The sequence below is a fragment of the Cavia porcellus genome, unplaced genomic scaffold (genome assembly GCF_034190915.1).
Source record: "Cavia porcellus strain 051 isolate PalLab524CR breed Dunkin Hartley unplaced genomic scaffold, mCavPor4.1 scaffold_8, whole genome shotgun sequence".
Lineage (NCBI taxonomy): Eukaryota > Metazoa > Chordata > Mammalia > Rodentia > Caviidae > Cavia > Cavia porcellus.
This window is the reverse complement of record NW_026947491.1, coordinates 83,659,339-83,675,333: the sequence shown is the minus strand read 5'-3', so window position 1 is coordinate 83,675,333 and position 15,995 is coordinate 83,659,339. Positions and strand designations below refer to the sequence as shown.

The following is a 15,995-nucleotide window of genomic DNA, read 5'->3' as shown; positions in this document are numbered from 1 at the left end:
GCTCACGTAGTACCAAAGACATCCAATCTGTATCCTGACTCTTAAAATAATCAATTAGTCTTTTTTGAAATGAAATGACTCTCTATGTATCAGCAGAAAACAGGTTACTAAGGGCAGAAAGAGAGTGTTCTCAGAGCAAACTAAATGACGTAAAGAGCCATTCAACCAGAAGAAACTAGAGTTATGATGGATGAGGCACACTCGCTGTGAGCCTGACTCTTTAAGCTGGCTGGCCAGGGGTCCAATTTGTTAGGGCAAAAGGGGCTGTGACTGTGGGGCAGGTCAAGAGCAGACATGCATCTCTGGGAGGTCCTTCAGGTTTACTTACTTAGTTCATGTATTATATTTTTTACATATATGGCAGATACAGACAGAGATGTCACCAGTAAGTTCAGTGGGAGATTTTCCTGAGACTGGCCTAAAATTCAACAAGATTGTTTATATTGAACTTTTAAAGAGATAAATGCTTCTAGAACCTCTTCAATCAATGTGCAGGTTTCCTGTAAGTGGAATTTTGACCTCTGTGTCACACTGTAATTCCCTTTATTGTGACATCTAGATGTTCCCATTCAAAAATTACATGGTAGTATATAATTATGTAATTTGGATAATAAAATGTACATTCAGTAAACTAAGGACTTTATGGAATTTAAATATTAAAGGGGCCAAGAATGTAGCTCAGCAGCACAGCACCTACCTGGCAATCACTTGATCCTGAGTTCAATTCCCAGGTATCAAAAAAAGGAAATAGTAATATTAAAGTGTACCTTTTTTTTCTGAATCCAATTTTTTTTTGCACTTACTGTTTTTTGATACAATTTAGATATACATAATAACCATAATAATCATAGGGAGTTTGTACCTATATATGACATATCTTGATTCCCTGTGATTTTAAAAAGTTAAAAATATAGTTCACATACACATATATAGCAAGTACATGTCAAAACTTGCATCACAAACTAGTCGTGGTGTGCATGTCTGTAATCCCAGCACTGAGGAGGCTGAGGCCGAAGGATCACTGCAAGCTCAAGGCCAGCCTGGGCTACAAAGTGAGTTCAAAGCCAACCTGAACTGCCTGATAAGACCCTGTCCAAAAAAGACAAAAAAAAAAAAAAACCCTCATATTCATATCACTTATTCATGACAGCAGCAGGGTTACAAAGACTCTGATACACATAGTTTTGGTTGTTTTTTTTTAAGACTTCTGGAATAAGATCAGAGTAATATACAAACAGATTAAGAGTCTGAACAATAAAACATGAACTTTGGGATCCTCTTTTCTATCTGCCAGAAATGTCTGTATTGTATAAATTTCTAATTTTACCAGAATATGGATACCAATTAATAGCAAACAAAACGAAGTTATAATCTCTCTAGAATCAGATGTGCCTCCTACACAAATACGGCTTTGAAAGGTTATGCCTTTTCTATTGTATTACCGCATTTCAGACCATTTATCTTACTGTGAACAAAGCCCTGATTCAGTTGACTGTAATAACTGCGCTCGTATTTCCCAGAAGAGTTCACCAAATTAAAAAGCCAAAACAGAGCCTAGATCTTAGGTTCAGATGTCAGATGAGTGCTCCCCAAGTCCCTTTCCCTCCCATTATTAGTTTTATGCCAAACACTGACTTTAGGTTCTGAAGTGGCCTCCGCAGGAAACAGTCTGCTTATGAGATGAAACATAGCACATTCGTTTTCTCATGCATCACAGAAGTCCAGCAGACCCTGCTCTAATGGTTTGTCTACGTAACAAAAGTATACTGAGTACTTACTACGTCCAGAAGCTTGTATCAGACCAAGTCGTACCACTGCCAGTAAAGGTGGTGCCCCTAAAGGTCACGCAATAAACAAATACACATAAAAACATCTCTCACGGACTGGTAGGGGAGAACATGGCCAATAGATAACAGCAGCTATGGAGGCTCTCTGAGTTAGCCAGCTTAGAATCCAGGAATGGTGTGGTGTGAGGAATCCTAAACAAGGGGAGATATACCCTGCCGACCCAGGAACGAACTAAGCTGAGAGAAACCAACTGGAAATGCAATCCTGGTGCTATAACCGGAACAGATAAAATCTCAGCGTTGAAGCTGGAACCCGAGCCACTGGAAGCCGCGATTTGAATTTCCTGCCACCGCAGCTGCATCTGAATCGGCACAGCAGGGAGAGAGACGAGAAATCTCAGAGTGGGAATCGGCAAACGGAGTTGAGAGCGGGACTGGCGGGGAGCCCTGCATCAACCTGCGGTGAGTGAGAAGAATGAGGACCTTTCCACACACAAGGAGGCTCCGACAGAGAACATTCTGGGACTGGGCAGACTAGCCGGAACAGGACGCTGCAGTGACTTTAGTAGCATATTCCCCTCTCAAGCAGGATTGGTGGGGAGCGCTTGGGCTGGGTGATGCCGCGGACTAAGATCCAGTAGGCTAGCCCAAACCAGGTCCCAGTGCCTGGCGGTGCACCCTAGCAGTGAAGCCTTCAGTAGGTTGACCTGGAGGGGCGGGCCCAGCAGAGGCTGCCCAGGTCTGTGTCTCCCTAGTACACTGCAGTGGGCGGGAACACCTAGCCGGTGGATTCAAACAAACTGTAACCCACAAAGAAAGAAACTGGGCCTCGTATATATGTCTGTATGTAAGGAACAAAAAATATGAGAAGAAGAGGCAGCAAGAAAGGGTCCTTGGTCCCCAATCCTGAGAATACTGATCCAGGAAAGGTAAATGCAAAGGAGAATGAAGACAGAAACATGCAATATCAGGCACGGCACCAACAGACATAAAGCAATATCTCCAGGACCTCATAGACGAGTTCAAAAGTGAAGTATTTAATGACCTAAAGCAAGATATAAGTAGAATAGTTAGAGAAATGCTAAGAACTGCCCAAGAAAAAACACAGGGTGGAATGGAAGCACAGAAAAAATGGGGAGAATTGTTTGATGGAGAAAATAGAAAAACATAGAATACATGAAGCAGGTTCAAAGAGATTACCAGGAAACTAAAAACTCTATCAAGGGGCTGGAGGTTTAGCTCAGTGGCATAAGCACCTGCCTTGCAAGCAGGCGGTCGTGAGTTTGATCCCCGGTACCGATAAAAATGAAAAAGACAAAAAAAAAAAAAAAAAAAAAAACTCTATCAAAAGCTGGCATAACAGCTTGAAAGAAACTAAGGATAGATTATCTGAACTGAAGGACAGATTTGTAATGTGGGAGCATGAAATGAAAAACTCCTTAAAAATAACAAGAAAACAAACAGCAATAATACAAAGGCTTGAAGATGATAAGAGGATCTATAACTTAAGAATTAAAAACATAAAAGAAGAAGTAGGGACACAAACAAATGAACTACAAAAGCTATTCACAGAAATAATCCAAGAGAATTTCCCTAATTTAGCAAAAGGTAAAGATACTCAGATGTATGAGGCATACAGGACCCCAGTCACCTACAATCCAAACAGAACAATACCCAGGCATATAATAATCAAAATTCCAGAAATCCAATATAAGAACAGAATATTAAAAGCCGTCAGAGACAAGAAACAGATCACTTACAAGGGAACACCCATCAGAATTACAGCAGACTTCTTGGCACAAACCATCAAATTACGAAGAGCGTGGGGGGAAATAATTCAAGCTTTGAAAGATAATAACCTCCAGCCAAGATTGATATATCCTGCACAACTGTCCCTAGAAATTGATGGAAAAACAAGGTGCTTCCAGGATAAAGAGGAACTAGGGGAATTTGCAACCACCAATTCAACTCTACAGAGAATACTGCAGGACATTCTAAAAAAAGAAAAATACCAAGATTCCAGAAATAGTGGCAGAGAGGCCACAATGAATGGAGCAGAAAACAAAATGAAGAAGACAAACTGACAACTAATGACAGAAAAAGAGCTCAACAGAAATGAGGCAGAGAAGATTGGATGGTAGGAACAGCTACTTTGGAGAAAACAAGACATCATAATAGCTAGAGCTGACTCAATATCATCTTGTTTTGAAATCCCATCAAGCTTTTGTTCTTCTGTCTCCATCAGTCTTAACATGTTGTATCCTATTGAATTTTATTATATGTGATAATATAAACAAAAACTTTTATAGACAAGGAGATTATACAGAAACCATTGTTCATTTTCTGTTAGTTGGTTTTAAATACCCTGTAATACTGGCATTCTCTTGAATGGTTTTACATTGTCTTGATATGTTTGATGCTACAGTACACGAAGTTATACTTAAAGATTTCAAGAAAAGAGAGACTATGTAACTACTTTTATGTCGGGATATCTGGAGGTGAAACACTATTTTGCTTAAATGGTTATGTTTTGACCTGCGCTGTTTTGTTGTTATGTCCTCTTTTATCTCAATCTCCTCTTTTTATTATTTACTTTTTTATTTTTATCTTTTTAATAAAGGGAAAAATTTAAAAAGCAGGATATATTATAGTAATCCACTTTGATTTCCTATTAACTTGATTTGAAACCCTGTATTGCTCTCACCATCTTGTTTTGACTGATTTTCCTCTATTCTGCTTTGCTTGACACTACCACGTTTAAGAGTATATGCAACAACAAAAAGAGTATATGCAACAACTGTGAAGACAAGATTCATTATGACGCCTATTCTGATTTGACTATTATCTTCTTTTGAAGTCCTGTAATGTCTCCAGTATTTTGGTTTTATCGGTTTTGTGCCTTTACTGTTTTGTTCAATTTTATTATAACTGATAATATAGGCAATTCTTTTTAAGATAGCAAGAGGCATTATGGTAACCAATATTGATCACCTTGTATTTTGTTTTTACACTATGTATTATGTCCATCCTGTGGACTCTGTTTTGTGACTCTGTTTTGTTATGTCACATTTGGTTTTATTCTCTTCAAAAAAGTAATAAGAACTGTGAGAGTAATAAAACCCAAAATGTATAATTGTCATTGTACAAAAGAGAGGAAAAGAAAGTGCTCTAAAGGATATAACTGTATGTATATTTAAATGTATAAAATAGATAACCATATTACTGAGTTATGTTGGATCACTGAACAAAACTGTTTGCAGTTTGAACTCACTATTTGAATGTCTACTTTATATGCTTTAATTTTGTAACCTGAACAACTATTTCTAAGATGACAATATGTAATCTATTAACTACTGATTTCCTACTGTTTATTTTTTCTGAAATTCTGTATAACTTGTCCCTTTTTCTGTTTTTTTTCTCCTTAAATAAAATTAAAAACAAAACATCTCTCACAATTCCAAACAAGGAGAGAAAAAAGCTTAAGAGAAAGCCCAAAAATGCTGCTAGAAAAAAAAAAAAAAAAGGCATGTTGGAAGATAAAATCCATACAGGGGAAGTTAAAAAAAAAAAAAAAAAAAAAAAGGAAAGCAAAAACAGTAGGAAAATTGCTTAATATTACAGATGACTACCCTTGTGTTCTTTCATGACAAAGCTACATTAGTGATGACCCTTAAGTGGATTTGAAGAGAAAACCCAAAAACTAAAGAGGAACAAATGACTTCAAATAACAAGGTTAACACCCAGCATCATTCAGCTGACCTTCCCTGACATACCCTCTCAAACAGCCCTCACCCACATACCCAGACCTATTATATTTGAATGTATCTTTCTCATTTGTTTCCATGACAGCAGGGATCTTATGGAAGCCAGTAACCATCACCAGAGTGGTGCCCAGTACTAAGCATTTCATTCATTCATTAAGCATTTCATATTATAGGCAGAATGCGTACAGTTGATAAGAAGAACTACAGCACCACTGAATAAGACCCAGGCCAAAGCCTTGGAATAGTGACTTCTAGAAGGCGTTGCTGCCGCCACCCTGGGAATGTCCCTCAGATGCTGCCTCCATGGCTGTAATGGCTTCAGGTAAACCCCGAAGACACCTGTTTCTAACCAACTCCCAGAAGAGACTGCAGGCTACTCTTTCTTCCAGAGACACCTAAGTCCCATTCTTTACCAGGTCCCAAGAGGGAACTGGATTCCTTGGTCAGGCAAGACACAGACACCCCCACTGTGGGGCTTTCATGCTTCTGCAGATCACTTCCCCAGCAAGCTGCCATTCTTGTCCCCCAAGGAACTTCTCCCCGCCTGTCAGTCACACAACATCTCCACTGGGATACTGACAACTATCCTAGGAAGCAAGAGGAGGGGCGCGTGTGTTTCATTTTACAAGTGAAATATACCACCTGAGAGCTAGAGGATACTAAAGCCAAGACTGAGACTGCAGTTTAGACCTATGTCATCGTGGCACCATGTGGTGACCTCAAGGGTGGCTTTGAGAAAGAGCAGGAGAGGGGAAGGGAAATGCTGCCTGACATCACTGCCATGCTCCTGTACCAGAGCTGGAAGGAAAGGAAAAGCGAAGCGGGAGGAGGAAAGGAAGGGAGGAAAGAACGAGAAAGGATAGAGCCCCACACCGGCTTTTCGCCTCTTGTGCTGACACCTGCATAGCACCTGCCCCACCTGTGCCACCTGTGCCTCCTCTGTCCTGCAGAGCCTCATGGCTCTGACTCGGCCTGTTGGAAACGCTCCCCTCCTGCTGCAGTCCCACTGCAGGGCGATGGCTTGCTGGACAGGAAGAACAGGAACTCAATATATTTTCCCATACAAAATCATACATTGTGGTTAGGGTTCAAAATACCAACAGAGATTCACTCATGTGAAATCCCCAAAGCTCTGAAAACCCGGTGTTTTTTCATCTGGAAGCAAAACCTGACCTGACCTGAACTGCTCAGGCCTGGATTCCTTTAGTGACAAAACCTGACCTGAGCTGACATGAGGCTATTTATAGCTTTTATTTACCCTGCTGAGTGTGAATATTCATCAGTCTCACTGCAGGAGTATTAATGTGTTTGATTATAGGATCCCGCTCCAGACCACACTGCGTGGTATGTAATAACTGGTATAGGCACAATGTTATCCTTAAAAAAAAGAAATCTGAATGCAGCAAAATATAGCCTCCAAGTCTCTGAACACAGAACCGTAGACCTGTATTTATTCAGATTTGACCTCTCTGAGCCTTGGATTCATCACCAATTTGAAATGAGTTTGTAGACAACATCATTTCTGCAGCCAAATATATTCATCTCAAACAAGCAACCTGAAAATTAACTTTGCAGTACCACAAATTCCTGAGTTAGAACTTAACTGTAGAAAAGTATACAACAAAACTCTCCTCATAATAAAAGTTTTTCATTCTGGAAAAAATAAAGGGATCAGGTTGTCTTTCCTATCCCCAAAGAATCTCCAGGGAAGAATCTTCAGCTTCCGATCTTCCTGGGTCTCTCTGAGCATGCAGGAGCAGACTGGAAATATTAGAACCAAGAATTAAGCAACCAAGGGAGAGAGCTAACAGAAACAATCCTGTCATCTTGTGCATTTCGGTGTCTGCCAAAGTTATGTTTTTATGACTTCACTGCAATTCAGAGTTAACCTTTCTAGCAGAAGGAAAGCATCAAATGTCCCCTTTGCAATACAAAATGACTTCGAGGGAGAATCCAATCACCTTATAACCATCATGTGAATACAATAAACTGTATAGCTGATTATTTTTCTCCTGTTTTATTTTGGCTACAAGAAAAACCAGGGCCAGATGTTCAGCCTCGCTCTAACTCCTGTGAGGAACTTTATGTTGTCTGTTGTTTGCCCTAACTCTTCCTATCCCAGCTTTGTTATGTTTCTCCCAGCCGTATTTTTCTTTTTTGCCTAACTTCTTCATGGGTTTATTTTAGAGGTGGTACGATTGGTGTGCAGGTGTGTGACTGTGCATGTGTACATTTCATCAATATCTTTTTGCAATAAGATGGAATATGGATAAATAAGTACTTAATAATGTGTGGGCAAGGATCTATTCACTTCCAACTAGTAATAACCAAACTCTAATTCATTCTACTTGATTAATTACAGATACTAAGCCATAATTAGAACTTTCTACCTCAAAATGCCTATGACCATCATTTATTATATGGAAATAATCATAAATTAGGGGGAGCAAGGAAAGCATCTCAGCCGTGTTGCACGCGGTCACTGGAGAAACAAGCTAAGGTCAGATCACCACACCCCTCCTGCATGCCGAGGAGGCACCAGTTTCAAGGGCAGCATCCTTGCTGTCTTGGCCTCCGTCTCCTATCTGCAGACCCTGGGCCACTTCCCCATAGCTTGACAGCACCAGATCTGCACCTAGATCTTACCCTAGGCCTCCTATTCCCTAGAGTTACTGACAGAAGACAGGGAAGTCCTAAACAGTATTCATAAAACTCCCCTAAGAGCCCAATACTTTCTGTTTTACAATAGCATTTTCAGTAATTTTGAAGCACTAGGACTTTCCCGTACGTAATTCATTCTTCTGAACAATAATCCAGTTAAAATTTCCAAAAGAAGAGCAGCTATATGTGTAATTTCAGTAAGAATGTCTGACTAGCATATTGCCCTGAGTTAACAAAAAGGAAGGAAGATAGGAAAGAAGGAAGGAAAGAAAGAAATTGTGAAAGAAGAACGCCTAGAATTCAGACATGACAATCAAGTTTAATAACCATGAATTAGGATATATAAGCATGACTGTCCTCACCTCCTCCTACACTAACCTGTGAGGACCTGCAGCTGCACAAGAAGCAGTTTACATGTACCCCACAACCAGGAGGTTACAAGTGCATTTTAGTTATAAATGGTAGCGAGATAGGTGGCCCTGATCTCTTACTCAGGAGTGGGTTCTAGTGTAAATACATTTAAGTACAATAAGAACACTCCAAGGGCAAAATCAGAGTACAGATGAAAATCATTCTTTATAAGTTGCAATTATTATTATTAGATAGCTTTGATACTATAAACTGATTTCTATCTGATGCAATTCTATTTTGAAGAACTGGGAAAGATATTACAGGGTAGCAGTTTGAGTTTTTCAAAAAGTGACTTATGATGAAAGTTTATTATTGTATTAAACCTTTAAAAAGTATTTTTGGCCATGTTTGGCATTACCTGGGATATGAATTTAAATTTTTAAAAACCTTGGAAAATTTCAATCACTAAAATGCTGAAAATCTGTTTAAAATGATTATGCCTTCTACTATTACAGGAAAGCTATATCTAAAGGGAAGTCATAAGCAAAACTCTAAATATATACCACCAAAAGTCCCATCTCCTGGTTACTCAATCAAGCGGTTAACTGGGTAACCATTGTGAAGGGACTTTTTGGGTGTAATTATGGTGACTAATCAGATGATTAGAGAGATTAAGCTGGAATACCCAAGTGAGCTCAAGGTAATCACGTGAGTCCTTCAAAGGCAAAAGAAGAAACAGAAAGAGAAGGCACAGAGCTTTCGAGAACACAGGCAGCCTCTGGAAGACCCCAAGCTAACAGCCAGCAAGGAAATGGGTCCCCCTCCACCTGGAACTAAATTCCACAAGTGAATGAACCCAGAGATGAATAATTTCCTAAGACCTACAGGTAAGATACAGACCTACTGCTGCCTTGATTTAGGCCTTGTGAGACCCTGAGCAGAGACCCTAGAGAAGCCAAACTGTGCTCCAACTTCAGACCCACAGAAAGTGAGGAAATAAGAGGACACCAACTTTCATGGCAACTTGTTACGGCAGCATTTTGAAAACCAATACAAGGAGTAAAGCAAAACTGAGCACTTACGAGTCTGTTAAATTCACTTATCTTTATTTAATAATTTCAGCTAAGCCAATTATACAGAAATTTAAAAAATTTTACCTAACAAGTCAGGACCTGTGAAATCATCAAAACAAATTTTAAATAAAATATCTGCCAGTATAACCTTTTCTTGCATAATCTTAAGCATTACCTTAAAATCAGAAAAATCTGCCATTGCTTATAAGCATTTGGAAGATAAGTTAAAAGCATAACGCAAAGATCTTGAGATCAAATGTGAACACAGGACCAGAACTCTCTGGTCACAGTCACTATGCACCACCCTGACTAAGACATATGAAAAAGAATAATTTTAGACTATTATTTAAAGAACAATTACAGAGAATTAAATGTAACATAAGGAATACAATTCTAATCATCAGAGTTCTGCAGCAATGGAATTGGCTGCCTCAAACAGCGGCCAGAAAAGTAAAAAGACTTCTTAGAATTTCATAGAAATTGTGACCTAAACGACCTCCACACCGTAGTCCACTTCCAAATTCTGTGGTTCCATCGATTTGGTAATCAAATTCTGGCATTGCCAGATTCCTAGTTAAAAGACTGTAATTCTAAAGGCCACGTGCATTTTACGATTAGGTACCCACGATGATTCTCACAGTAATACAATGTATTAGCATTGCAACTGTCTAAACAGGAACAGCACACAATATACTGAAATGAAACTATATTATAAGGCCAGGTTTTGCAACTCAGGCTGCAGGACTCCGGGTGGCCTGCTGGGCTGAGCCGAGGCTGAATACCGGACAGAGGCCTGGGCCGGCGCCTGCACACAACTATTCGTGACCCCGGATGGCACAAACACCTGACTCCAGGATTTGCCCCTTGCAAATAGAAGACCAGCTCATCACACACAGGACAGTTCCCGGGAACCTGCGTGCGGATTTGCCAAAGCCGGGCGGCGGCTGTCGTGAACTAACGCCAGGTTTCCCAGTATGCAAGTGTTTGTGCAAGACTCGTGTTTCGCTCAGGTTCAGGTTGGGTCGGGTTATTTCCCTGGCTGTAGTCCAGGGAGGACGCGCCGAGGACCTTTCCCTCGGGTCAAGACGGACAATGCAAAGAGTGCTCGCTCGCTTGCTCGCTCGCTCGGCTTCGGAGCCGGCTTCCCCGGCCGGCCGCTCTGCGCTCTGCGGGGAGGATGCAGCCCCGAGCGCCGGGCGCGCACACGAGCTGGCTTATCTGCAGCTCGCACAGCGCCGCCGCGCTCGCCAGTTCCTAGAGAAGCAATTCCGAGAAAAAAGCAAGAGCCCGGTTCCCTAGAAACATTAAATTAACACAAGGGATCTGGAAACGAAACAGCAGATGCCTGAAAGCCTTCCCCTGGACGGTTTCCTGCCTTCTTGGAAAATCTTTGCATTAAAATAGATTGGATTACCCTACTCGGCCAGATGCAGCTCGAGTCCTTTCTCTGGGTCGATAGGAAAGCAGAGTTTGCCATCTTTTAAAAGGGTTTCCCTTCCTTGGTGGTGGAAGAGCGCCTTTGGGTAGCTGATGTCTGCAGGGACCTGAGGCCCAGCTTTCTGCATTACAGTGGAGAACTTGCCACAAACATTGACTTGCAAATCGTATAACCGGAATCGTGCTGGGTGAAGCAGAAGGTACAGCAACTGCCCGAGCACCAAGAAAGAGTTCGGAGTTTTAATCCCTTCGTTTTGCTAAAAAGAAAACAGCATTTTTATGCCTAACCCTACTTACTTTGACCAGCTACGAGAATACAACAGAATAAAACCACCTAATTGCATTTCCAGAGTCACGAGCAGAAGCAGAAAGGCTTGTAATATTTAATCAGCCTCCCCGTTCTAAACCCCATGAACTAACCTTCACTGACCCGTATTACATACTTTGTAAATCCAAACCATGATTAAGAACTACACAGTTAAAGAGCAGCGGGCCTTGGGCACTCTATATTCAACGCCCTGACATCTTTCTTTCACACTGAGATTATTTTGGTTGCTGAGAATCAGCCTGGAAGCTTGCTATGAAACATCAGGATTTTGCAGAAGTGAAGTTTTTATTGTATTCACACCTTCAACTTTTTTCCTCCCTTGACAATCTTTATGGAGAAACTCAGATCTTTACACATTACCTGTGTCTACTTTCCAGTAAATCAGAAAATAACCTGCAGTCCTCAAAGGATTCGAAGCTTACCCCAAACTTAGAAGCACAAGATGGGAGAGGAGGACATTCAAAGATTCTCTAAACAAAAATAAAATGAAAGATCCTTTCCCAAGTATAAAAGTAACAAAACTCATTTTAAAACTATGCAGACAAAATCATTCGGTCTGTAGGAAGGCAAGTCCACAGTTCCACCAGAACAGCAGCCCCTGAGTGTTTCTGTTTTTATAACTCACAAAAGGGACACACAAAATCTGTCATTCCTCCCTGACGTATGAAAAAAGAAAAGCAATTTCACAGCAACTTCATTGCTTCTAACTTAATGGCTGGCCTCGAAGAAAAGCAAGTACGATTTTTTAAGTGTTTATAAGAAAGCAGAGAAAAATGCAGCAAAAATTATTTGGCTGGCAGGCCGCAGAGAAAGCCGGAGTCTCGGGGCTCACCCACTACCAGGCTGTTTTAAAACTGAAAGTCAAACAGCTTTTAACAGGTAGCACTGTACACAACAGAATTATCAAATGCATACTGTTTAATCACAAGTAATACTTTATTTCTACTAGAAAATAACTCTAATTCTATAAAAAAATCTAAGCTGCTATGATAAGAATAGGTATTAGTCAGTGCTGGCTACTTAGAAAATGACCAGAGAATTTCAAAATTATTACAAATAATCAAGTGTGACCCCTTCCATTTGCTGGTTAAGTCCAGAACATGGTTTTCACAGAAATATATTCTTCTAGTCTTATTTTCATGTATTAATCACAATAGCAAACAAAAACAGTGGCAAACTCAGCTTTTTAAAAAATATTTTTTATTAAAAACAACCCTCTGGTAAACCACGGCATCATGGAAGGTTATGGAAAATTAACAAATTTAACAATCCCCTTCCAAAACTTTTTGGAAAACAAAAACAATGTAATAGAAAAATGTGAACAGCTTACAACCCTCAGAATTCCTTTTCTATAGTTAGTTGGTAATTTAATTCTGGCATTTCCTCCCAATTAAGTGGGAGAGAGAAAGGAGAGACTGTGATTTAAATGCTGAGGAGAAAAAGTTATTCCTATCAAAGTTAAATGTCTATCAAGTACCTGGACTTGCTTTGAGGGACCCCATAATACCTACTTTACAATCTTTTCTCAATAGAAAACATTTTTATTAGTTAAAAATCCAAATCCACATACCGTGTTGTAAAAAAAAAAATGTGCATAATATTAAATTTATTTTTCCTTCTATATATTGTTGTATCTTTGGCCAAACTCTCCCAGTAATGTTTTAGTTTATGATTTGTTTCCTACGATTAAAAAGTTCATATTTTATGTTAGAAAAATCAGTAAATGTCCTCTGAAGTTAGTTAGGTGCCCCAAAATAAAGATTCTAATGTTTTTATGAAAGCTCTCATAATTAAAGAACTGACAGGTTGTGAGGAAGAAAATAAAAAGCATATTTCCAATAGACCAAAAACACAGCTGTAATTACTTGGTTCCACAATGACTGTTAACATTCTCCCTATAAAGTGCAGGTTTTTGCATTAATTCAAAAGTACAAACTGGCTTATTTGTTGTTTTTCTTCTTAATAAATGAAAAGTAATTTTGGGTGTTTTTTTTTTTCTTTTTTAAGATGAGAATGACTATTTTAAAAACAGAATACTACTCTGAGATCTCCCCTTTTCCCCATTTCAAAGCAATGAATTTTATTTTTATTTGTCTTTTTGGATTCTTAAAATTTAATGCCATTGTCATAGCTCTGAGAACAAAGATAACAGAAACCACTTAGAGTAGGAAACAGACTTGATGCCTTTGATTATATTTTCCTAGAAAGATTTATATGATACTTAATCTTAACAGTCCTTTTTTCTTTAAAGAAATCTTCCAGGGCCAACATAAACCTCAGTAGCTCAGGCAAACTTAGCCCATCAGCTTACCCTAAAAAACAATAATTAATGAAATCTAAATAATACATTATATTAGTCTTGAATAACATGTACTTTCAATATATCCTGGTAAGACAATGGGTACCAATTTAATGTGTATTGGAAATAAGTGGGATATATAAATAAATAAATATATATATATATATGTATATATGTATATATATATATTTTTAAAAGGGGAGAGGTTACAGTAACCACAGTTCAGTCTCCTCTTGTCGTTTGGGTATAAGACAGAGACATGGTCAGCAAGGTTCTTGGTCAGAACAGCTGCCTGTCTGTCTGTCCATCCATCCATTTATCCACTGCCCACTGGGCCCTGACCACTGCCAAGCTCAATCAGAATATTTCAGCTCTAGCATCTCTTCAGAGTCAGATACAGTGCAGTCTGCTGTGAGAAGAGGGAAAATGCTCGTGAACAACGCTGCTCCCGACTCCCTGCCTCCAATCAGTCGGACTTCACTAAGGGAAATCAGACTGGCAGAGCCCACCGGCAGCCTAAATGATCGCTTCCCCTTTAGGTATATTTCAAAGCTAACAAAATCACCCTTTCCTTTCCTTTCCTTCTTCACTCCCCCCACCTCCTCTTCTCCCTGCTTCCTTCCTCTTTCTTTTTTAAATACCAAACTCTGACATACTAATGATTTTTATTGTGTTGAAAACTGGTCCCTATTATCTTTGGTGATTTTCTGCAAAGAAGTCAAGATTTCCATTGTTTATAAAGATAAAACAGGAGGTTGACAGTGCACAAAAAAAAAGATTAACTCCAGGCTAGGATGAGATCAGTTTTGGTCTGGGCTGGTTTTAGTTGGGGGAGCAGGGTCAGAGCAGGGGAGCACGATCCCCAGGCCAGGGACTTCTGAGACCTGTCACTAGGATTTCCGCAACCTGCCAGCGTTCTCTGGTGGGCCCATGTCACATGTCTCTTCTTCCTGGAGCCAGAGATCGGCAAGGGTATCTCATGGAAGAACTGCACCGAAGGTTAAATTAGGATGAGCTCCTCAGCAGGCTTCAAAAAGGCCGAATTCCAGGCACGCTGGAGGCCACAAGGGCTCCTTCAGGTTCTGGTCCTCACAGTCTGACACTTTCTGGGCTGGCCCCTCCTCTCCTCCCGCTCCCTGCCCCCTTCTTCAGCCAGCCTTTTTTCCTCTAACCCTGCAAAAAAAAAAATAAATAAATAAAAGGGCAGCACTGTTGTTTTGCTCCAACTAACAAAACAGCTATGAAGCAGCAGCAGAACATGACTGCCCTTTTCAAAACAGGCCACGTGGTCAGTCCAGCTAAATGCAGCCCTCACAGTCAGAATGAACAGAGAGGGAGCTGTCTGGGAAACTCCTGCTGCCTACAGAATACTGCCATGGCCTCTCCTCCTGGCCACCTACATACCCAACCGGGTTTATATAATGAGCTGTGTTTTCTCACCCCAAAATTCTCCCTCCATCCAAACTGCTAATGTGGCAGGTTCCAGCTGCCTAAATTCCCCAAACGGCATTCCCCGTTCCATAAAAAGCATGTGCCTGCAAGCACAGCAGTCTTGCTCGGGTTCTCAGAACTATAAACCAGCTCCGGGTTCCCAGGGCTGGGGAGGCCGCAAAATAGGCCGCGTGGACAATTTAAAGGTACACAGTATCTGAGGCTGCACTTCACACCCAGGCAGCCAGAGTGGATGGCGTCAGGCCACCTCCGTCTCTTTTCTGAATAGTGCTGATTCCCTGCTCCAAAAGAAACCATCCTTCCTTCCCACAGAGAGAGAATGACACTGGATTGGTAATGTTCCTTTTGAAGGCATTTATTTCACCATGTGGGGCAAAGTTCCATGCAACAGACTGTCTCAGGCAGCTGACTTGAAAACTGTACCTCCTGTATGCAGATTATTATCAGGAAGGTGCAAAGTGAGTTCCTCCTCTTAATATAATCTCAACAGGTGAATAGGTCACTGACCTTTACCTGCCACATGCAGTATGTGCCTCTGCCTGTAGTAAAACATCCCTCCAACTATCCTAAAGAGATGCCATAGTCTACCCTAGCATTGCCAGACTTCACAACAGTTTCGCTCATGACAGACGACCTGGCAGGACCCACACACTTAGTGATCCTGGCACACCCTGGGCTGGTCAGTGCGTCCCCCTGCCTTTCCACGTTCTATCCCCTTTTCAGCTTTGTTTGCACAGTAAGTTCTGTTTTCTTTTCCAGTAGGCAGCAATACCACCTCCCTCCACTGTCCCAGGCCTAGGTAGCTGTCCCTGCCTCCGCTGTCCCTTGTATGTATTACACCTG

General features: G+C 40.6%; 1 protein-coding gene across 10 annotated transcripts in view; it reads right to left on the bottom strand.

Moving 5' to 3' along the window:
* The window catches only part of LOC100716104 (suppressor of cytokine signaling 2), a 259,251-nt gene that overhangs the window by 100,654 nt on the left and 142,602 nt on the right, over positions 1–15,995 (bottom strand). The window contains exon 5 of one of the 10 annotated variants that reach the window (XM_063255301.1): positions 12,585–14,873. The exons of the other annotated variants lie outside the window; for them this stretch is intronic. Within the exon in view, the coding sequence (XP_063111371.1) occupies positions 14,776–14,873 (98 nt within the window). The 3' untranslated portion in view covers positions 12,585–14,775. Of the gene's footprint in view, positions 1–12,584; positions 14,874–15,995 lie in introns of those variants that run through there. 10 annotated transcript variants of the gene reach the window in all.